General features: G+C 39.7%; 2 protein-coding genes and 1 long non-coding RNA gene across 3 annotated transcripts in view; all 3 read right to left on the bottom strand.

Moving 5' to 3' along the window:
- Positions 1-21,913, bottom strand: part of LOC137180907 (butyrophilin-like protein 2) — a 66,442-nt gene that overhangs the window by 7,079 nt on the left and 37,450 nt on the right. The window contains exons 9-10 of the mRNA XM_067586187.1: positions 19,462-19,740; positions 9,326-9,442 (exon numbers count right to left, since the gene is read on the bottom strand). Coding sequence (XP_067442288.1) covers positions 9,326-9,442; positions 19,462-19,740 — 396 coding nt within the window. The remainder of the gene's footprint in view (positions 1-9,325; positions 9,443-19,461; positions 19,741-21,913) is intronic.
- LOC137180909 (CD276 antigen homolog) lies at positions 2,343-8,380 on the bottom strand. The gene is made up of 3 exons (XM_067586195.1): positions 8,090-8,380; positions 3,830-4,159; positions 2,343-3,335 (listed from the first exon to the last, which is right to left on the bottom strand). The coding sequence occupies exons 1-3, from the start codon at positions 8,163-8,165 to the stop codon at positions 3,292-3,294; spliced, it is 450 nt and encodes a 149-aa protein (XP_067442296.1). The 5' UTR covers positions 8,166-8,380; the 3' UTR covers positions 2,343-3,291.
- LOC137180910 (uncharacterized) lies at positions 10,371-18,721 on the bottom strand. Its single transcript, XR_010928082.1, has 2 exons — positions 18,267-18,721; positions 10,371-11,840 (listed from the first exon to the last, which is right to left on the bottom strand). It is a non-coding gene; the product is annotated as an uncharacterized lncRNA (long non-coding RNA).

The raw sequence follows: 21,913 nt of genomic DNA, 5'->3' as shown, positions 1-21,913 counted from the left end.
TACCTCTTATCCAAGAACGACAACGGTGGTCAAAGGTGAAAAGAAGCTTTGCTCCAGGTGACATTGTTGTGGTGGTTGATTCTACTGCACCACGAGGCTCATGGCTAATGGGCAGAATACTGGAAACTAAACCAGATGCACAAGGACTTGTGCGCACAGTTTGACTTCAGACAAAGAGCAGCATCTTAGAAAGACCAATAACAAAGATATGTCTGCTCCAAGAAGACGAGACCTAAACGGCAAGAAAAAAAGAAAAAAAAAAAAGAAGATTGAAGAATCAGTAAAGAAGAAATGCCAACACATGGTACATGCATTTTTTGAAAATTGTATATGTAAAGTATGATGGATATGGCACCTTTTTTATTATTTATTGGTAATTGTTTTGTTATATACTTAAAACAATTAGGGGCCGGTATGTAGGAGCCATTTATGTTGATTGTTGGCATGTCATTTGTTTAGTTATAACTTGCAGTATTATTTTGGACACTGGGTGGCGGTCATTAGATGCACAGGGTTGTATATTTAGAGGCACAGGCAGGTGGAGCAAATACAGTTCTTACCAGATCGGGAACAGACGCACACTACAGCTGGCAGGATAGAAACCCGGTATGTTCATGACATGTACAAAGACTTCAATAAAACAACAAACTAAACGGCAGCCAACGGACTGGAAAATCTGTTCTTGAATCTGCGTAAGATCACTCCTAACTTAACCTACCTGTGTAGTAATGGTAAACTGGAAAAACAGGAAAAGAAAGGACATCAAAAAATGAAAATTGCCATTACAGTGTTGATGGTTGTTCTTGTTTAGAAATGTCGTATTGTAGTTTTATTGTTAATAAGTAGATTACGCTAAGCTAATGTTAGCTACTGCAGGCTGGGGGAACAAAAGCAGGGTGCAGCATTTTATACATTGTAAATATGATCTAGATGCATTGTAAATAGACCAGAAGTTATACCAACAGCTAACAGGTGAACAGGTGATACGCTGATTGCTACGGCCACCAACACCACGTGACCCAAATTACCGTATGTGACCAAAAACGTGTTCAACAACAACACAGACTATACCTATGATCATAATTCAGAGGAAAAACAGAGAAACAGTGAAATAGAAAAGCACATCAGCCTTAACTACACATCTCAGGAATGTTTGATAGAACATATTTCAAACAAGTTTCAACTAAATATTTGTTAATGCTCTTCGTAACACTGAGGTCGACCATCAAACACGTCCTCATCCTCTCTGCTCTACACCTCTTTAACAGGAACACTGTTCACTATTCACTATTGTTCCCCAATCAATCAATGACACCGTTCATTTGTTTCTATAATATTAACAGAATGAACAAAAGACAAGATTTCATGTTAGACTGCAACTAGTATCAGTTTGTATTGAAAGTTAAAACCAACAGAATGATTCATATCTGAGACGACTTCTGTTTAGACTCTGGACACGAGATCGTTCACAGTATCTGTCATGTTGATGCCTGCATGATTATAGATATGTTGATAGAAAACATTATTTAAACTTACCTTTCTTGCAATGTTTTATGCGCTTTGCAACTTCAAACAGACCCAGAACTGCAGCAACAGTTAGAGCTCCAGCACACAATCCACCTACGAACATACCGGCTCCGTGGCTGGACTTGTCCCCCACCAGTTTCTCTGTAACAAACAAAAACCTGGTGTGACTCTCAGAACATAAATATCATGAATGAATACACTGAATATCATGTACAGCACATTGGTTATAAAACTTAAGGTGTCCATGAAAACTGAAACTACAACATTTGAACATTGAAAGTTATTTGCAGATTAAAACCACCAACAGGATCAATCTCACCTGGTAAAATGATCTCAGTGTTAACACAATAAATACTGTACTTGAGTTACGTTTATAAGCCTTTATTAAATAAACTTTCACCTCAACATTAGCACCAATAAAATCAATCAATAATGTCATGAAAATAGAATCAATTAATATAAAAATATAGTTTGACTTCCAAAGTGTCCATTGTTATGTTGGAGGTAGATTATTTCCATCTCTGATCAACTTGTGTTCTTCTGACTGACTGAATACAAACCAAAACATAATGCAGGTTAAATGAAAAACAAAGAGCAACAAAACATTTGGGATTGTTTTGCTTCGTCTATGACATCATTTTTATTGGCAGGTGAGATTTGACCATCTTCCACCTGAACCTTTGCTGAATGTGATGACGTCCGTTATCATGACACCAAATGCTGCAACTTCCTGGAGGGACTAACATGTTCAGATCCTCTGCAGAGGTCTAGACTACATTTAAAACAGAGGAAAAAAAAACAGAGGAAAATTGAGGATGAAAACTGGTTAGGGGAACGGGGAAAAAAACACAGAGGTGGATTACGTTCTTTTATTTCACATGAAAAATGGAAAAACAAAATAATGCCTTTCTTTATCCTGATATCAAACAAGTTGAACACAAGAGGCAGCAATTCAATTCCTGCACCTAGTCTGCCGGAAATGGTAACGGCTTTGTGTTGAGTCTCATAAACAGCTTGGTGAGCAGCTCTAAAAATAATTTAACTTTTGTCACAAAAGGCTGACGTACATTATAAATCCTGACAGTGCTCTACAGTAAAAAGCAGATCAGAAGAAACCAGCGGTGAGTCGTGATATTGATGTCAGTGACCTCTACATCTGCAGTGTGAGCTACAACTTTGTCATGTTAGAGCCGAGTATCATTCAAGAATATTGACAGAACATCACTATAATACAAGTATCAGAACAAGCCGACACAATAACTTCTTACACTCAGATGAAACATCAGTGAAGCAAAAACACTTCAGGTGGCTCCAGGTATAAACAGTTTCATTACAACCGTTTCTATGGAAACAATCAGATGTTAACAGCAAAGGAGTTTGGAGCCATGTATAATGTTTCTGTTTAAACAGTGATATAGTCTATGGAGGCTGGGCTGGACATTCTCAACAACTACTGATGGCTGATAAATGTTGCAGATATAGAGATCAATGACATCAAAATAAAGACTTCCCACTGATTTCTCCTCATCTGTATTTTAGGACAGAGCACTGTAGATCTAATAGATATCTAATCAATTATGAGATTATGAGATATAATTGATCATCAGGGAGTTCAACTTCTGCATAGGATCAACTGTGTATATGATACAGAAATTGTCTACTACTACTACTGTGGAAATTAAATGATCAACTAAACCTGGAGTTACTGAGGCCTGAGGGGGCGGAGTTATAGCTCACAAACTGCAGATATTGACATCAGTGACATCACTCACCTGTGATTTCTCCTGATCTGTCTTTAAAGGTGCGTTCTGAAAAAAAGGAAGATGACATTAATTTATGCGACAATATGAACTTGCTATTTGTTGTTATCCTTGTAAATATTTTTAATCTAAAATGAAACCGAGGAAAAAGCAACATCAACATTAAAGGTTCAACATTTTAGGAAATATGTTCAGGCTTCCCTGAGATATTTCATAGTGGAGGCGTCCGGCTAACTTTAAATAAATGTTGAAACCATCACAGAGTAACATATGGGCTCAGCAGGTGGAACTGATTAGGCAGCACTATTAACCACTTTCTGGGGGAAACCCTGGAAACCTTTAGCAACAAATAATATGAAACATTTGAAAAAAATGCTACCAATGAAGTGCACAGAGCAGGTTGAAGCCCTGGGTTTTGACTTGCAGGCAGCATTTCTATATACGTTAACCTCAAGTTTTGGAACCTCATAACAGTATATAAATAGCAGAAAATCACAAAAAGCATAATATGTCCTCTTTAATAGTTTTATGAAAGCACTCACCAACAACAAGCTTGATGTGGAATAGTTGACTTGGCTGAAGACGTGGAAAAAAACAGGTGTAGACTCCACTGTCCTCCATCCTTGTATTTCGGATAATGATGGAGGCGTTGCCGGACTTCAGTTCTTCTGGAAAATGTAAGACTCGTCCTTTGAACTGCTCATCTTGACCCGAACGTCCGTTATTGTAATGAATGCCTGCATCATACATGAACACCTCCTTCTGACCATCTTTCTTCCAGTCAAACAGCTTTGATGTGATTCTCTCCTTGGTGCTGAGTGAACAGGGTAAAATGGCGTCACTTCCTTCTGCTGCAACCACTTCAACAACACCTGGAGATGAAAGATGAAGCTTGTTTTAATTATTGTGTTTAAATAGAAAGTAATCAGGTTAATGAAGGAAACAGACGACACATTCACATGTCACCTCTGTATCTATGAAACTACAGTTTACAAGAACTTCAGTTAATATTTAGATTAATTTAAAGATATTTTTCATATTGACATAATTTAAGTATTTTTAAGCTTATAGTTTATCATATAAGAAACCTGATGTCACATGACACAGACACTTAAAGACCTGTTTGGGTTTGTTTTGGTTTTTGACAACTCTTTCAGACTGAGGGTTTAGTGGGTGCAAAATAGCAAAAGAGCACACAATGTTTCTGTGGGATTCTGTTTATCTTTGAAAACCAGCTGAAATATTACCAGGACAATTCATATAGTTTTATACAGCTGGAACTTTATTATTTTGGATTCAATAAACATAAACTACCAGTAATCTTCTTACCTTACTGTACATATCGCTTGACTACTGCCTAGTCTATAAAGTCTATAAACTGCCAAATAATCAAGTTTCTCCATCAGGAATGTTTGTTTACCAGACTATTATTAATCCCTTCAAACTTCTCATTTATATTGAAGTTTGACTCATATTGATTATTGGATCCAGTTGATCCAGAACACTGCTGCTGAGTCCCAACAAAAATAGTTAAAACTGTTGATCACTGTTTCCCAAAACCCAAGATACAACCAAAGCTGTCTTGTTTTTTTTCGACCAACAGTCCACAACCTAAAAATATTCTGTGTGGCAGGTGGCAGCGAGTGAAGAAGGGGAGGTGCACCAATTACTGAGGTTTGGCAGATATAAGGCTACCTGAAGGAGGAACGGGGGTTTTTGCAACTGTTGGTTCAGGCTGGTGGATTAAGGCAGGTGCACACCTCAATCCATGCTGGCATGCAGGGAAGGCGGGAGTACAGGAATGACTGACCTGCTTCGGCGGCTGGTAGTCACAACGAAAATAAATCGTCATACCAGGTAGGGGTGCACAAAAAAATCGATTCACATAAGAATCACGATTCTATCTCTGCCGATTTAGGAATTCCAAGAATCAATTCACATTTTTCAGTTTTGCCACGACGCTGTTTTCCATTTATTCCTGACATGAATTAGATGCTAAATCCCATAGATGGCGCAATGACGCCAAGTGTGTGTGTGTGTCATGGAGAGGCCGCGAGCAATGGAGTACCTGACAGAAAAACATATACAACCTGGTCCATCGGCTATGAAGGAAATCATTTGGACATATTTTGGATTTTCTTAGCGCTGCAACGCACTTCCGCAGGTTTGTGCCATTGTGGGCTTATTTATTTGTAACCGCTGTGAAAATAACGTTTTATTGATCTGATTCACCAGCTTCCTCACTAACGTTACCAGCGCTCCCTCTCCTCATTCACTCTCTAGCTCGCTCGACCACTGCCTCTCTCTCTCGTCTTTTTGAAATGAGTCAGGAAGCCCTCAGCAAAGCCTAACTTTACTTTCAACGTTATCAAATGAAGAGAAATGTTCTCCCCTCTTCCTAGTAATGTTTTTGTCATATGGCAGGGTTCTCTAAAAGTGTATTCTGGTTCAACTTTCTCGCTGCGGCCCCTGCAGCCTAAACGCACAACAGGTCTGCTGCCAGCTGGTTATCTGAGGACGGGAATGAGAAATTAATTCTCTCTCGATGAAAAACGTAGTCTCCTTGAACCTTATGACAAACTGCCAAAAACGAACCAACAAGATGCAGCAGCGAAACAAACGTTTAAACAGCTGTTCTGTATTTTGAAACAGTCAATAAAGTTCAGTAAATAGTGAAGCTGCCCGTTTCATTACTTTATATTCATGTAGTAAATATACAAATATCAATCAGATGGTAATCTGCATGAGAAATTAATAAAAAGAAACAAAATTGTTTAGCCTATAATAATCACTTGCTAATAGTGATCAATGTTCTTGTTTGTACTTTGCAGCTAAATGTAGCAGGCAGCTATTGTTTGTTTGATTTTGTGAATTGAAGGAGGAATTGAAGTTATTTGAGGTTTTACACTTAGCAGTTTATCTTTGCAATCATTTTTATTTTTGTATTAAGTATTCATTTGACCCTTTGTCTCAGGGCTGCTTTGGTTTCCTGTTGACTGACTGGACTAAAGGAACATAAATCTCACTCAGGTTGACATTGAGTAGCAAATGTTTACATTTGATTCAGTGTGATCTTTTTTATTTGAGACCTATAAAAGTGTCTTCTGCAGGCAAATGGAAAGAGTAACTCAAAACATCAATCTAGAATCAAATCTATGAATGTATTGAATTATGAGAACTGATTTTGAATCGCAAATCGCTTTGAATCGATTGTGAATCAAATCGTGACCCCAAGAAATCGAATCGAGTCGAATTGTGAGATTTCCTGAATCGTGCACCCCAGTACCAGGTATTAAAGTTCAATCATGTAGTTTGTCAAATTTAATCAGTATGTAATTTAATATTTGTGCAATAAAGTGTTTTTAAGGTTGTTAATATTGTTTTTATCCTGCAGAGCATCAGTGGTCCACTAGCTGCTCTTGCCGTGGGATTGTTTTTATTATTTGTTTGTTTGTTTTTTGGGGTTTTCTTCTCTGTCTAATCCGTCCTGGCCAGTGAGCTGGTAGCGGGCAAAAAGATATGGGTATTGCTCTTGGGGCGGACTAGTTTTTAGTTCTTTTTTCCTTATTTTTTTGTTGTTTTTAACATCAGTCTGCCTGCTGTCCCCGCCACTACTCAGGTTGAATCCCGGTCAGGCAGTCAGGGCAGGCTTAAGGTGTGCTGCAGTTGTTAGTCGTTTGCAGTGAAGATAATCACATGTGCCAGTTTGAAGTGTGTTAACTCACCTAGTGTGTAGGACTTATTGATTGCAGTGTGCACTGGTGTGTTTAAGTGAAACTCAGCCCCTGCCCTGGTAGTGATAGCTGGGAAGTTAACTGGGAGGTTTACTCCTTTTAATGTCACATCTTATGCTAGTGACTTGCAGTGGATGTTACATCAGTTTACTATCATAGAGGAGTCAAGAAAACAGAAAATATTGTTGTTTGAGAAGCTGGAACCAGAGAATCTCAGTATTGTTTCTTAAAAAAAATATTCAAAACGTGTAATTGCTTATAAAAAAATAGCTGTAGATCTAGTTGTGATCACTGTAGAGTCCATAATTAAGATTTTGGACTGTTAGACAAAACAAGCATCTTAAAGACATCACATCCTGAATTTCTTTTTTTTTTTAGTATTTTTTTTAACCATTTTATAAGCTAAACAATTAAGGAGAAAATAATCAGCTAATGAACATCATGTTGGTTGCAGCTCAACATCACTGCATTTGCAGTTTTAAAACACAGTTAACAGAGATGCAGAAAAAGAAAAAGTAGTGAGTAACAGGCTGTAATACAGATACAAATAACATGACCAATAACTGTCAATAATGACTAAAAGTAATAACTAATTAACATTGATCGATAATTAATAAATACTGAAATTTTAAAATGTAGCATTGAGCTGTTTCATTTAATTAACTGAACTTGAGTAAACTCTATGAGAAATAATTCCTTTACTATTTGTCCCTGTTTTAGTTTCTTTTAGTTTTCTTTATACAGATGATTGTTTAGTAACTTTCTCTGTTCTTAGAGTCTTCTTGTCACCTTGTTGTGGAGAATCAGGTGTTATCTTTAATCTGTGCTAATTATTAGATCAGTTATTAGGATGTATCGCTGCCTCCACATCATGTTCATGTTGATCTGATGCTCGTTAGTAAGACACAGTACTAGTTAGCCTGTAGACAGTGGACGCAGTACTAGCTAACCTGTTAGCTTGTTAGCCTGTAGATACTTTCTGCTGCAGTTTGGTAAACTGAGACAACTCAAACACTCGAACTTTCCAGCACTTATTGGTAAATTATGTGGTGAACGTCACTTTCTTACCGTTTTCGTGTCCAAGTATTATTCCAGTCAGAAGACAGACACACGAGAGCACAGGCACCACGGGTTTTAGCTTCATTGTAACACACGACACTGTCTGACTGTTCTTCACTGTGACGCTGTTAGATGAAGCTGGTGAGCAGCTAACTTCAGGTCAGTTGAGATGTTAGACGTTAAATGTGACAAATAAACTAACAGTTGAAAAGCTCTTGCACACCACAAGTGTTTTCAAACAACCGATACGGCTTTGCCATCCCACTTCCTGTATGCCTGCCGGGGCCCCCCCTTTTTTTCTTTTTGTAATAACTTTATTAACAACAGTAACGTACAATACATATATCAGTACAAGGAGTATGGAGAAATTATATAAAATAGATTAATCATAAAGATACAAGCTTATATAAAATTTTACAATGTAAAACAATACACAATAGTAAAACACCAGAAAAATGGATACAATCTTAAAAACTGAATAAACAACATTGCACATCAACTTAAATCACCTGGCAATATTGTCCACAATGTTTCTCAAAGATGAGATGTCTTTAAAGTTTTCTTGTTTTTAGAGACTCTACAGACAGAATCACTGAATGTCTGAAATTTAACATTAAATAAGTTTTTGTTTGGAAGAAACTGAAGAAATCTGGCTTTGTGAATATGATGTTTGCTCGAAAAAAACAGCAATTTTATCAAGTTATCAACCTCATTTTTTTTCCTCTATATTCAAAAATAGAACCATACTTTCTGTAATCGGGACCAAGATCTTATGAGTCTCCCAGATTAATAAGGAAATTTGACTCCAGAAGTTACTTGAATGCATACAGACATAAAATAAACATTGATAAGTTTGACTGAATGGTTTCAGTTTGCTCATGAATTCAGTTTGACAGGTGACTCTTAATGCTCTTCGTTACACTGAGGTCGACCATCAAACACGTCCTCATCCTCTCTGCTCTACACCTCTTTAACAGGAACACTGTTCACTATTCACTATTGTTCCCCAATCAATCAATGACACCGTTCATTTGTTTCTATAATATCAACAGAATGAACAAAAGACAAGATTTCATGTTAGACTGCAACTTGTATCAGTTTGTATTGAAAGTTAAAACCAACAGAATGATTCATATCTGAGACGACTTCTGTTTAGACTCTGGACACGAGATCGTTCACAGTATCTGTCATGTTGATGCCTGCATGATTATAGATATGTTGATAGAAAACATTATTTAAACTTACCTTTCTTGCGGCGTTTTATGATCCACTTTGCAACTTCAAACAGACCCAGAACTGCAGCGAGAGTTAGAGCTCCAGAAAACCATCCACCTACGAACACACCGGCTACTCGGCAGGACTCTGAAACAAACAAAAAACTGGTGTGACTCTCAGAACATAAATATCATGAATGAATACACTGAATATCATGTACAGCACATTGGTTATAAAACTTAAGGTGTCCATGCAAACTGAAATTACAACATTTGAACATTGAAAGTTATTTGCAGATTAAAACCACCAACAGGATCAATCTCACCTGGTAAAATGATCTCAGTGTTAACACAATAAATACTGTACTTGAGTTACGTTTATAAGCCTTTATTAAATCAACTTTCACCTCAACATTAGCATCAATAAAATCAATCAATAATGTCATGAAAATAAATCCATTAACATAAAAATATAGTTTGATTTCCAAAGTGTCCATTGTTATGCTAGAGGTAGATTATTTCCATCTCTGATCAACTTGTGTTCTTCTGACTAACTGAATACAAGTGCAATTAAAGCTGCAAGCAGCAATGAACAGGCCCTCGTACCTCGCGCTCAGAGGGATTAGCAGCTGTGTATCAGTATTGGAGGTGTTTTGACATGGCTCTGAATTGTTAGGATTATCAGCCATTGTGTGAATGGGTAAAATTTTATTGCCTGTGTGCAGCACGTGGCGCTGGAGACAACGTTTTAGAAATTGTGTATACATTTGATGAACTATGTGTCATTTAGGCTTCATTTCCTGTTGCTCTTAGACAATACTATATAAGAGAAATATCAATCAATGCAGCAATACATTTACCAGGGGGCACCAGACGTGGATATACATTTTCATGAATATTGGACATTGCATGTAGGAGATAAATATCACTTCCTGTATCCACAATGTGGCACTAGAGAACACCCACTAATTATACATGATGTTGCTGAATATCATGTGTAGACCATGTTGTGGATTTTCGGAGCTGATGCACTGGCAGTTGTCAGTTTGAAGAAGAGAAGACCAAACCAAACTTCGTATGATGATTCTGGGAAAACTTTAATGAAGAACCTTGCAAGGGAGAGCGACTCAAGGGACACCTCCTGTTCGTACGGTGTCCCCAAACTCGTCTGCCCCTCACAGTCCAAAACCAGCCTTTAAGCCAATCATAGAAACTAGTTCGTCAGTTCCGAGTCATAAACCTATGACCTAAATCTGTATCTTTGGTTTGTCTTGTTGCGTCTGATGATGACCTGCATTCTGGCCTTGGTTCGCCTGTGAGGCTCCTGGTTTATTAAACAACATGTGTTATCTTCTGTTTGAGAGAACAGAAGAGTACAGCTTGACATTCTGTTGTCCTGGTCAGTTATGGAATATCCATAACAATCCCCTCTTATTGATCAAAAGATCAATACAAATTACCAATTTATGACTGGACTGGTGGACTGTAAGGGCACAAACAGAGTAGAAACAACATCCGCACAACAGATAACAATTCTCACACAAAAGTAATACAAGAATCAACAATTGCATTGAACAAAATCAAAAGTAAAATCATCAAAACACATAATCATTTAAACACATAATGCAATAACAATAAAAGCAAACAATCAGTAAATTAGATAAAAAACCCCTCTTATGTACCCCTTTAAAACAACTGTCATGTGACCCATGAGTTCTGTCTTCCAACCACCAGGGGCAGTAGTGAGGCAAATCCTCAAAGAAGATCCCCTAGAACACCAAAGCGTTAAAGGAGGTCATTGACAGAGGTCACCAGTCACATGCGCAAACAACCTAAGACAAGACACTTCCTGCCTCTTACTAGATGAAATCCTAGCAACTTAAAGGGGAGTCATACAAACATTTGATTACATCATAACAATAAAACAAATCAATCACAAAGTGAAGTCTTCAACCCATGCACTTTGCGTACAGTAGAGGGCCATCACCATGGAGAGGTTACTAGCACATACGATGCATGGTGATGTGGAATCCATCCTCCTGGAGTGATCCTCTTCGTCGACGTGGATGAACTCTGCTTCGTCTCAAACAGTGTTTTATCATATGTAGACCACCGCCATCTACCTCGAGAAAAAGTAAAGTGTTGTAGAGTCCCAATGGGCTCATTGATTTGTCCGTATGTCCAAGATCTGGCTCTTGGTCTGCATTTTCTGGATCATTCTGCAAAGGGCGCCCCTGTCCATGGGGCACTGGGTTCATGGCACCGACTGTGTCATGAGAAGGAAAGCCTTTCCGCTCTCCTTCGCCTGGAATCAGAGAGACTCCTGTCTCTCTCTCATTTGGACCGACTTGACCTGTCCCCTGCCCGAACCTACTAAACAGGAGAGAAAAAAGGAGTAACCATCCGGTTACCTGCCAGGGCTCTGCTCTCCTCCGCCAGTGGTTGGGGGGGCCAGTCTGCACCTTGTGGCGTGGATCCATTCTGCTCTGCCTTCGACCTTCAGGGCCGTCCTAGTAGTCAGCAGCACCTGGTATGGACCTTTCCACCTAGGAGACAAAGACACTTTTTCCAGAGATTTGATTAATACCAGGTCACCTTCTCGAAAGGAATGAATTGGTTCTTCCGATGGTTTGGGGAGTCTGTCAGCCACCTGTAAATGATACTTTCTCAAAATCTCTGTTAGTCTTTTCACATACTCAGTCATGAACTCATCCGTCCAAAGCAGAGTAGCTTTGTGTGGTGTCAGTGGGGGACTTGTCCCTGTGGACATTGGTCTTCCCATCAGCACCTCGTGAGGACTCAGTCCTGTAGTTGCACTTGGTGCACTCCGAATGGAGTACAGCACAATCGGCAGTGCATCAGGCCATTTCAGGCCTGTGGCTAGGACTGTTTTGGTCAATCTGTCTTTGATAGTTGCATTCATTCTCTCAACTTGACCTGAACTCTGTGGATGATAAGGAACATGTAACTGCCACTTAAATCCTAAGATTTCTGACAGTCCCTGAGTGATTTTTGACACAAAAGCTGGACCTCTGTCGCTATCTATTCCCTGCGGCACTCCGTACCTAGGGATTACCTCTTTTAGCAGACACTTTACAACTGTTCTTGCATCTTCTTTTTTCGTTGCAAAAGCTTCTACCCACTTCGAGAACCTGTTGGTTATGACTAGCAAGTATTTGAAGCCTTGTGAGCTTGGCATATGTACAAAATCTATTTGCATATTTACAAAAGGACCTGATGGGGGTTCTAAGTGGTCATGTTTCACTGTGCTATTCTTTTTTCTGGTCTGTTGACATATCATACAACTATCCACAAGTGTTTGTGAAACTTGAGTAATGCCTGGAGCAAACCACTGTGAGCGAATAACATCATTCATCACCCCTCTTCCAACATGCGCTGGACCATGCGTCACACGTGCCAGTACATGAAGGAGAGCTCGAGGGCAAACCGGTCGACCATCAGGGTGGAGCCACAAGCCAGACTCCGCGTCAACTTTACAACCTTTACGCAACCAAAGACTTCGCTCCCTGTCATCAGCGTGATTTTGCATTGTCACGACATCATTAGCGGAAGGAACTGGAATTGGATTGGTAGGTTGTGTGGAGGCACATTGAAGTACCAAAGAGGGAGAGGAAAGTGCCGCTTGTTTGGCTGCAGTGTCAGCCATTGCATTTCCTCGTGAAACAGGATCAGTTCCATTCGTGTGAGCAGCACATTTGATGATTGCAAGCTGAGATGGGCGCAAAATAGCATCTAACAGGTCATTAACCAAAGTGTGATGCTGTAGTGGTTTTCCAGAAGATGACACAAAACCTCTCATCTTCCATAACTGGCCAAAATCATGAGCAGCGCCAAATGCATATCTTGAGTCAGTGTAAATAGTAGCCACCTTACCAGAAGCAAGAATACACGCTCTAGTTAGAGCATACAGTTCTGCTGCTTGAGCAGAGGTACCTGGAGGCAGTGCTTTTGCCTCTACTACCCCCCAATCGTTAACTACTGCATAGCCAGCTAGATGTGTGCTATCAGATGGTCTGCTAGCTGAACCATCAGTGTAAAAAATCAAATCAGAATTGGGTATTGGTGTCTGCAACAAGTCTGGCCTTGGGGATGTACACAGGTCAATAGTTGTGATGCAATCATGCTCATCATCTGTGTCAATCAATGGAAGGAGAGTAGCTGGATTCAATGGAGGTGAGCGTTTTAAAGTGATGTGTGGACTATGAAGAATGATTGCTTCATAGCCTGAACGACGTGCAGCTGTCATGTGTTGGGTAGCAGATGTGTTCAAGATGTGAAGTACTGCATGTGGAACGTGCACAACACAGTCATGAGCCAGTACAATTGGAGAAGATTTCTCAATCATGATGGCAACGGCGGCCACCGCTCTTAAGCAACCTGGCATGCCAAGAACCACAGGGGTTAGTCGAGAGGAGTAGTACGCAACTGGACGGTAATGAGACCCATGTTTTTGCACGAGAATGCCTGTAGCAAAGCCATCTCGTTCATGTACATGCAGATGGAACGGCTGATGATAGTCCGGCAGCCCCAATGCCGGAGCCAAGGTGAGAGCATGTTTCAGGTCCTGAAAAGCTTTGTTCATGTCCTCAGTCCACTGCACCTTGGGAGGAGCTGATTGCAGTGTGGCGTTTCGCAAAACAGAGTCCATAGCAGCATACTCAAAGATCCAATGTCTGCAATAATTCGCCATCCCCAAGAACGAGAGCATTTGTTTCTTGGTTGTGGGAGGAGGCATGTTAACCAGCAGTTTCAACCTCTCCGGTGACAACAGGCGCTGTCCATTTTTCAAAACATGACCCAAGTATGTCACCTCAGACCGACAAAATTGCAGTTTGGCAAGTGATGCTCTATGACCACACTCAGCTAGTCTCTGTAGGAGCAAGATGGAGTCCGTTCGACAAGCTTCCTGTGATGGTGAAGCTATCAGGAGGTCATCTGCATACTGTAGGAGAGTGGAGCCCCCTGGAAAGTGGAGGTCATCCAAGTCCCGTTTCACTGCTGCTGCGTAAACTGTAGGACTCTCGACAAAACCCTGAGGCAAACGCTGCCAGGTGTACTGTTTTCCTTTGAATGTGAATGCAAACAGATACTGGCTATCTGGATGCAACGGGATTGAGAAAAAAACTGAACTCAAATCAATGACTGTGTAGTGTGTTGAGTTGGATGGTAGTGAAGCTAAAATCGAATTTGTGTCTGGCACAATTGGAGCTGTTGGCACTACAATGCTATTAATAGCTTGCAAATCTTGTACAAAACGCCATTCATCTGGGCGGTTTGCTTTTGGAATGGGTAAAATGGGTGTGTTACATGGGCTTGTTGTTTGAACCAACACACCTTGATCCAGTAAAGACTGAATTACACCTTCAATACCAGCAATTGACTTGTGTGGCAAATTGTATTGCCTGACCATTGGTAGTTTAGCACCAGGTTTGAGTGTGACTTCGTGAGGTGGAGCCGAATTCACAAAACCCACATGGTTTTTATGTTTAGCCCATAAAATAGATGGAACTTCTGAAAGCTCTGATGGAGGCCCATACTGTGTGGGGAGGGGTGGTTGTTGCAAAACAAACCTACTCTGAGGTAGCTGGATGTGCTCAGTTAAAGATAACATGTACAGCTCAAGGCCCAAATGTGTTATTGTTTGAGTTTGAGGAGTCTGCGCAGCTCCTCTCAATGCCTGGCACTGTGCCACCATGCTTTCAAGCTGTTGTGGGTCACAGCCAGGAGAGACAGCTACAGTGATGTATGGAAATGAATCTTTATCATTAACCAATTTGCGCTGTGCGTCAGATAACCGAATTGGAATTGCACATCCCTGTGGACCAACAAACAAACATTGTTCACACTCCAACCCCTCTTGTGTATTCAAAAACACATCAGCTAATTGTTTGTACACCTCTGGGGGGTTAAATACTGCTGTACAGTGACACTGTAGTACAGGCCTCATGGCAGACATCTGTGTTGCACATGCTGGTGAAATTTGAGCAATTTTTTGAATGCTAGATACTGTGAAACTGGAAGCCATGTTAAAATCAGTCAATGACCAACAATACAAACAATCAGCAATAGTTTTCAAAAACTGAAATGCATGAGCAGCCTTCACATCAGGTAGGCTTAAAAACAATCCATCAGGTGTGCATTGAATGGTGGCATGTAGCTTGCAAAGTAAATCTCGTCCCATGAGATTAATTGGACTTTTCTCAGAAATCAGGAAAGAATGTTGCACATCTGAACCTTCAACAGTTATTTTAGCTCTCTGTGATAGTGGCTCAACAACAGGAACGCCGGAAACACCCACGGTGGTGACAAAATTAGGTGTTGGTGTACATACATGCTCATCAGCTTTAACAGTGGAAATTGTGGCCCCACTATCTACCATAATGTCAACTCTACTACCATTTACTTCAACAGGCATTATTGGATCTTCTGAAGGATCTTTTGAAAGTCGAATTACAGCTGCTTGAATGGGAAATGTTTTTTCTGATCCTGCCCCTCTATGGCCTCCCTATGCTTGATTGTAATATTGTCCATGATTCACATTATCAACATGTGGAGGAGGTGGTAGTGGTTGTTGTTGTTGTTGTGGTAAAGCAAGGGGGGCTGTTTGTTGGAAATTCCTTGTTTGGTGATCCTGGAATGGGTAATTTTGCTTGTTCTGACGACGACCACTTCTACACTCATTAGCCCAATGTCCCGCTTTCCCACATTTGTGACACTTTCCCGGTTTTCGCTTGTTATTGTTTTTGAAATGCTGTTGTCCACCCCCCTGTCGCGCATGCTGTAACATTTGTTTTGGGAAGGAGGCAGATTTGTCTTCAGCAAAAACTTCACACCTATCTAGCGCCATCATTTTGTTTACCGTTGCTTTCCAGTCTTTGGTTTGCCAATCGGTGACAGACAATTTGTATGCAGCTGCAACATTTGGTTTTAGATTTTGCACAAAGGTTGTAACAACAAAATATTCATTTCCTTCTCGTCCTATTCCTGCATTGCTATCCCAAGTACGTGTAAATCTGTTAACAAACTCAGGTACAGTTTCATATGCATCTTGGACACAGTGAATTACTTTATTAAAGTCAGTGCGCTGTCGTGCACATTTTCTTATTGCTGTTTTTGCTTCTTCATTTAACCAGTCAATCATGGTTCTATGAGGAGGCCACTGGCCATCCTCTGTCCGAGCAGGGAAAAGAAATTCACCTTTGCACAAATCCCACTCCGTTCTGTATGAGCCAGCAAGTAATTGTTTGAATGACAAATTAGCTTTCTTTTCTTTTTCTGCAGCTTTCCTAGCTTTTTCTTCGTCGGCTCTATCTTTCTTTTCCTGTTTAACTCTTTCCCTTTCTCTAGCAGCCTGACTGTCTCTTTCCCTTTCTCTAGCTGCTATCTGCTCTTCTCTATTTTCTACTTCAGTCTGTAGTCTTTGTCCCTCAACAGCTGCGGCTAGTAAGAGAAATTCATCGTCAGTCTTTGCTTGTTGTGAAATGGTTTGATCAGTCATGTTAGCAGCTGAAAAGGGGTTTGAAGGTGAAAGTTGTGGAAAAATTGAAATCATTGTTTTGTTTGTGTGTGACTCTTGCAAAGGCACTCCAGCTTTGGATACAATGGTCAACAAAGTTTGTGGAGAGGGAGCATCAGTTTGCCGTTTTGCCCAACCGTATATGATAGCTTTGGAAATGGCCTTCACATTCTCACCATGCCTCTGTTTAATTTTCATCATTTCTGTAGCTCTGGTTTGCAACTCTGCTTCCAACATAGGCAAGTGACATGCTGTCACACATTTAACACAGTTCTCCACTGCTGCTCTGAACTCATCAGAAAAACGATCAACTCTTTTTTCATCCAGACTCACTCCACACCTCTGACGAGCAACAGTTAACCACACATTTACACAATCTTTCATATACGCACTATCCCAAGATGGATTTCCAAAATCTGGGTTAACATTGTACTCAGCAATCTGAAGCTTATCTCTATCAAACGCTCCTTCGTATGGCCATTCGCCATCTGTCCACTGATTCATAAGGGAAGAAAATGGAAACACAAAAGTCCATCCTTTCAATCTACCAACAACTCCCGCCGGAGATTGTGGAGAAAACATCGCTCTATATTGTGCATCTGTGAGTGTGTGGGGGTTTGCTTCGGGAAGCTTATCAATGGCAGATTGACCTTTTACTTCTGAATTGGTGCGTTTGTTTCCTACTGAAACAGATTTGTTCTTTCTCTTGTGTTTTGGTGAATGAATTAATTTTGTAGTAGATTGTGTTCTACTCACTGCTTTAGACGTGTTGTTGCCCATTTTAACACATTTACATTAAAAACATCACACAAACAAACACATCAAACACAAAACAGACACATCAAAACTTTCCCAGCATCACCGAAGTTCTTTTTTTTTTACACCTCTCTTCCTGGTGCAATAGCAGTGATCTGAAGCCAAACCGACGAAGCAACTCTTCGTCTTGTGTACACTTGTTTATTGTTTGAAAAAATTTTTACCGGCGCCCGACTCTAGGATTTAGAATCCCAAGTCTGAAAACATTTCTCACAGGACACAGAGTGGATGATCCCCGATCTTGGCTTAAACGAAATAGGCCAAATCCTACCCCGAAAACGTCTTTTCTATAGTTTAAACCTCAGGTGGGTCCCCCTGTGCCGGACGTAGCCCGAAGCTAGCCCAGAAATCCCAGCCACTTTTGTGGCACTGCAGGAGTTAAGACTCACTCAACTCTGCCTTTTTTTACCTCTTCACAACCACATGCTTTGCACCTGCTTATCACTGCACAGTTTCAACACATTTTCATGTGTTTAGATTCTTTAACCATCAGCTTTTTGCTTTTTTTTTTGTTCACTTTGTGACCACCTTTAAAGTGAAAGTGATGCACAGTTTCTTTGTGATTTCGTCAAACGCAGACATGGTAAGGCACAATAATAAAATAAAATTATGCACTTACCACGTCTTTGTTGTGTTGAAATCCTGTTCGTGACGCCAAATTGTTGTGGATTTTCGGAGCTGATGCACTGGCAGTTGTCAGTTTGAAGAAGAGAAGACCAAACCAAACTTCGTATGATGATTCTGGGAAAACTTTAATGAAGAACCTTGCAAGGGAGAGCGACTCAAGGGACACCTCCTGTTCGTACGGTGTCCCCAAACTCGTCTGCCCCTCACAGTCCAAAACCAGCCTTTAAGCCAATCATAGAAACTAGTTCGTCAGTTCCGAGTCATAAACCTATGACCTAAATCTGTATCTTTGGTTTGTCTTGTTGCGTCTGATGATGACCTGCATTCTGGCCTTGGTTCGCCTGTGAGGCTCCTGGTTTATTAAACAACATGTGTTATCTTCTGTTTGAGAGAACAGAAGAGTACAGCTTGACATTCTGTTGTCCTGGTCAGTTATGGAATATCCATAACAGACCACACCATGTAAATTTCATGTAATTCAGATGACGTTTGTCACATAAGGCTGACTTCCTGTTGTCAGTAGGTGGCGCTTATCAAACATGAGAAATTTGTGGCAGATTGGACGATGTAAATTCAAGTTAAAACAACTTTCTGTTTGATGCCCCAAACATGATTTGGGCAAAATTGATTGGCACGCCACGTCAAGGGCGTTCCATGAAAACTAAAAAGCTTCGCAATTTAACATTGCAAAGGTCTTTAGAACCTACTAAATTTGAAGTCGCTAGGTTTAAATCTCTGGGAGGAGTTTGTTAAAGTACAATGCCTGTCAATGGCTTCACTTTGCAAAAAAAATGCAGTAGATTTAGAAGAAGAATAAGTAGAAAATGGCTCCAAGAAGGTTTTTTTTTAAGTTTTCAAGCACCCCTAGCAGTTCAAAATTGGTAAAAGTAATTAGGGGGCACCATAGAGCCGAAAAGCCGCGCCCAAGACAAATTTTGATACTAATTAAAACATTTACTAATTCGAACATAGGTGCAAAGTTTCGTGAGTTTTCAAGCATCTTAAAGGCCTCACACGTGTTCATAAAATGAAAATTGATGCACAAAATCCAAAATGGCTGACTTCCTGACTTTGAGTTCATTCACTTTGTGTTCAGTCTGAGCACACATTGAAATTTATTCAGAACTAAAAACATGTTAATATTTAAAATAATTTGAATATTAAAATATAATTAGGAAGAAACTCACTATGGATATACACGTGTGTCTCAGCATAAATCTGATGGCTGATTTCCTCCTGCGTAGCAACACAGCGATAGTTGTCGGTCTTTGACACAGTAGTTTGGAGGATGACGTCGTAGTCGCCTCCTCTTTCTGTCACCTTTGGTTCTTCAGCATGAAGGATGTTTCCATCACTGTCCTGCCAGTGTAATTTAGGTTTTGGAGAAGCACCTCGAACTTCACACTGCAGCAGTGACCAGTCCTTTGTTTGATTAAGTGTCATGACATATGGCTTTGTAGCTGCACCTGTGAACAAAGTATAAATCAATAACTTGTAAAGAACAATTACAGGATCAGACATGAACTGTAATACTGGGATGTTTTGTTCAACCTGTCTCTGCTTGTATATGATCATATTTCAGAGGAAAAACAGAGAAACAGTGAAATAGAAAAGCACATCAGCCTTAACTACACATCTCAGGAATGTTTGATAGAACATATTTCAAACAAGTTTCAACTAAATATTTGGTAACTTATCACCACTGCAAACACTATTTCTGACTCATATCATGACAGAGACACATACAGTGAAGAAGTTTGGACAAAACTTGAATTTCTGTTCAGTTTCTTGAGCTACAAAAATAAAAATGAAATCAGGTGTAATTTGTTGTCTGAGATGTAGACAGTATTTTCTATCACACTAAAGTCATATAAACATTGTGTATAAAATATGAATCATAGGTTCTTGTAAAGCATGTTTGAGCCTTTGTGTTATCAGAGTTTAATTGTGTCAGTGAGAAACATTTGATCAACAGTCTCAAGCTGCCAGAATGAAAAACTGACCATCAGATTAGTTGTAGTTCTTCTTTAGTAGCCGACAGCAGCTGATCAAACATTTAACTGGAGGTTTTTATTTTCTCACACAGGAAGGAGAGCATTATTGTTTTAAACTAAAAACTACAGGTTTGTTCATGTTTTATAATCTCAATTCCTCCTAAAACCTAAAATCCATTAAAATTAAGATTCAATTTAAAATTAAGATTCAATTTTGATCAAATATTTTATATGAACCAAATGAAGCTCTAATGAGACAAGAGGTGAACCTACATTTTAATACCATATTCTTCATTTGTGTGTAAAGAGACACTTTACTGATGTCAAAGATGAGTTTACTGGTCATGAGGAGGACGACTCAGCCTGTTAAACTGTTGTTTAATGTCTTCTGAGGCTCTGGAGCAGCTTTAGTCTTTAACAATAACCAGAGTAATGTCATCAGTGTTATCTCAGCTTGGACTTCAAGACTTTGACAAAAAGTCTGTGTGAACAACTGGAGTTAAAAAATAAAGTTTAGTTTTACAGAAAATATTGTATAAATCTCAGAAAGTAAATAAATGTGAAGAAATTTATCTCCAAAGTAATTGTGCAAAACTTAAAGTGGTGTCCAAACTTTTCCAAAGCAAATGTTTATCATTAAATAAACAATAACAATGTAGTCTGAGTTAACAGCAAATGAATTTGAAGCTATGAATCATGTTTCTGTTTGAAGCAGTGATATAGTCTATGGAGGCTGGGCTGGACATTCCCAACAACGTCTGATGGCTGATAAAAGTTGCAGATATAGAGATCAATGACATCAAAATAAAGACTTCCCACTGATTTCTCCTTATCTGTATTTTAGGACAGAGCACAGTAGATCTAATAGATACTTGATCAATTATGAGATTATTGTTAATCTTGTAAATGTTTTTAAACTAAAATGAAACGGGGGAAACAAAACATCATCAACATTAAAGGTTCAACATTTTAGGAAATATGTTGAGGCTTCCCTGAGATATTTCATAGTGGAGGCGTCCGGCTCACTTTAAATAAATGTTGAAACCATTTGTATTGATTAGGCAGCACTATTAACCACTTCCCGGGGGAAAACACTGGAAAACTTTAGCAACAATGTTTGCAACAAAGGCTACAGAACAAGAAAAACAAACAAACAAACAAAAAAACGCTGCCAATGAAGTGAACAGAGCAGGCTGAAGCCCTGGGTTTTGACTTGCAGGCAGCATTTCTATATACGTTAACCTCAAGTTTTGGAACCTCATAACAGTATATAAATAGCAGAAAATCACAAAAAGCATAATATGTCCCCTTTAATAGTTTTATGAAAGCACTCACCAACAACAACAAGCTTGATGTGGAATAGTTGACTTGGCTGAAGACGTGGAAAAAAACAGGTGTAGACTCCACTGTCCTCCATCCTTGTATTTCGGATAATGATGGAGGCGTTGCCGGACTTCAGTTCTCCTGGAAAATGTGAGACTCGTCCTTTGAACTGCTCATCTTGACCTGAACGGCCGTTATTGTAATGAATGCCTGCATCATAGAAGAACACCTCTTTCTGACCATCTTTCTTCCAGTCAAACACCTTTGATGTGATTCTCTCCTTGGTGCTGAGTGAACAGGGTAAAATGGCGTCACTTCCTTC

The sequence above is a fragment of the Thunnus thynnus genome, chromosome 4 (genome assembly GCF_963924715.1).
Source record: "Thunnus thynnus chromosome 4, fThuThy2.1, whole genome shotgun sequence".
Taxonomy (NCBI): Eukaryota; Metazoa; Chordata; class Actinopteri; order Scombriformes; family Scombridae; genus Thunnus; species Thunnus thynnus.
Note: the sequence above shows the minus strand (reverse complement) of the source record. Positions and strands in the feature narration are given on the sequence as shown.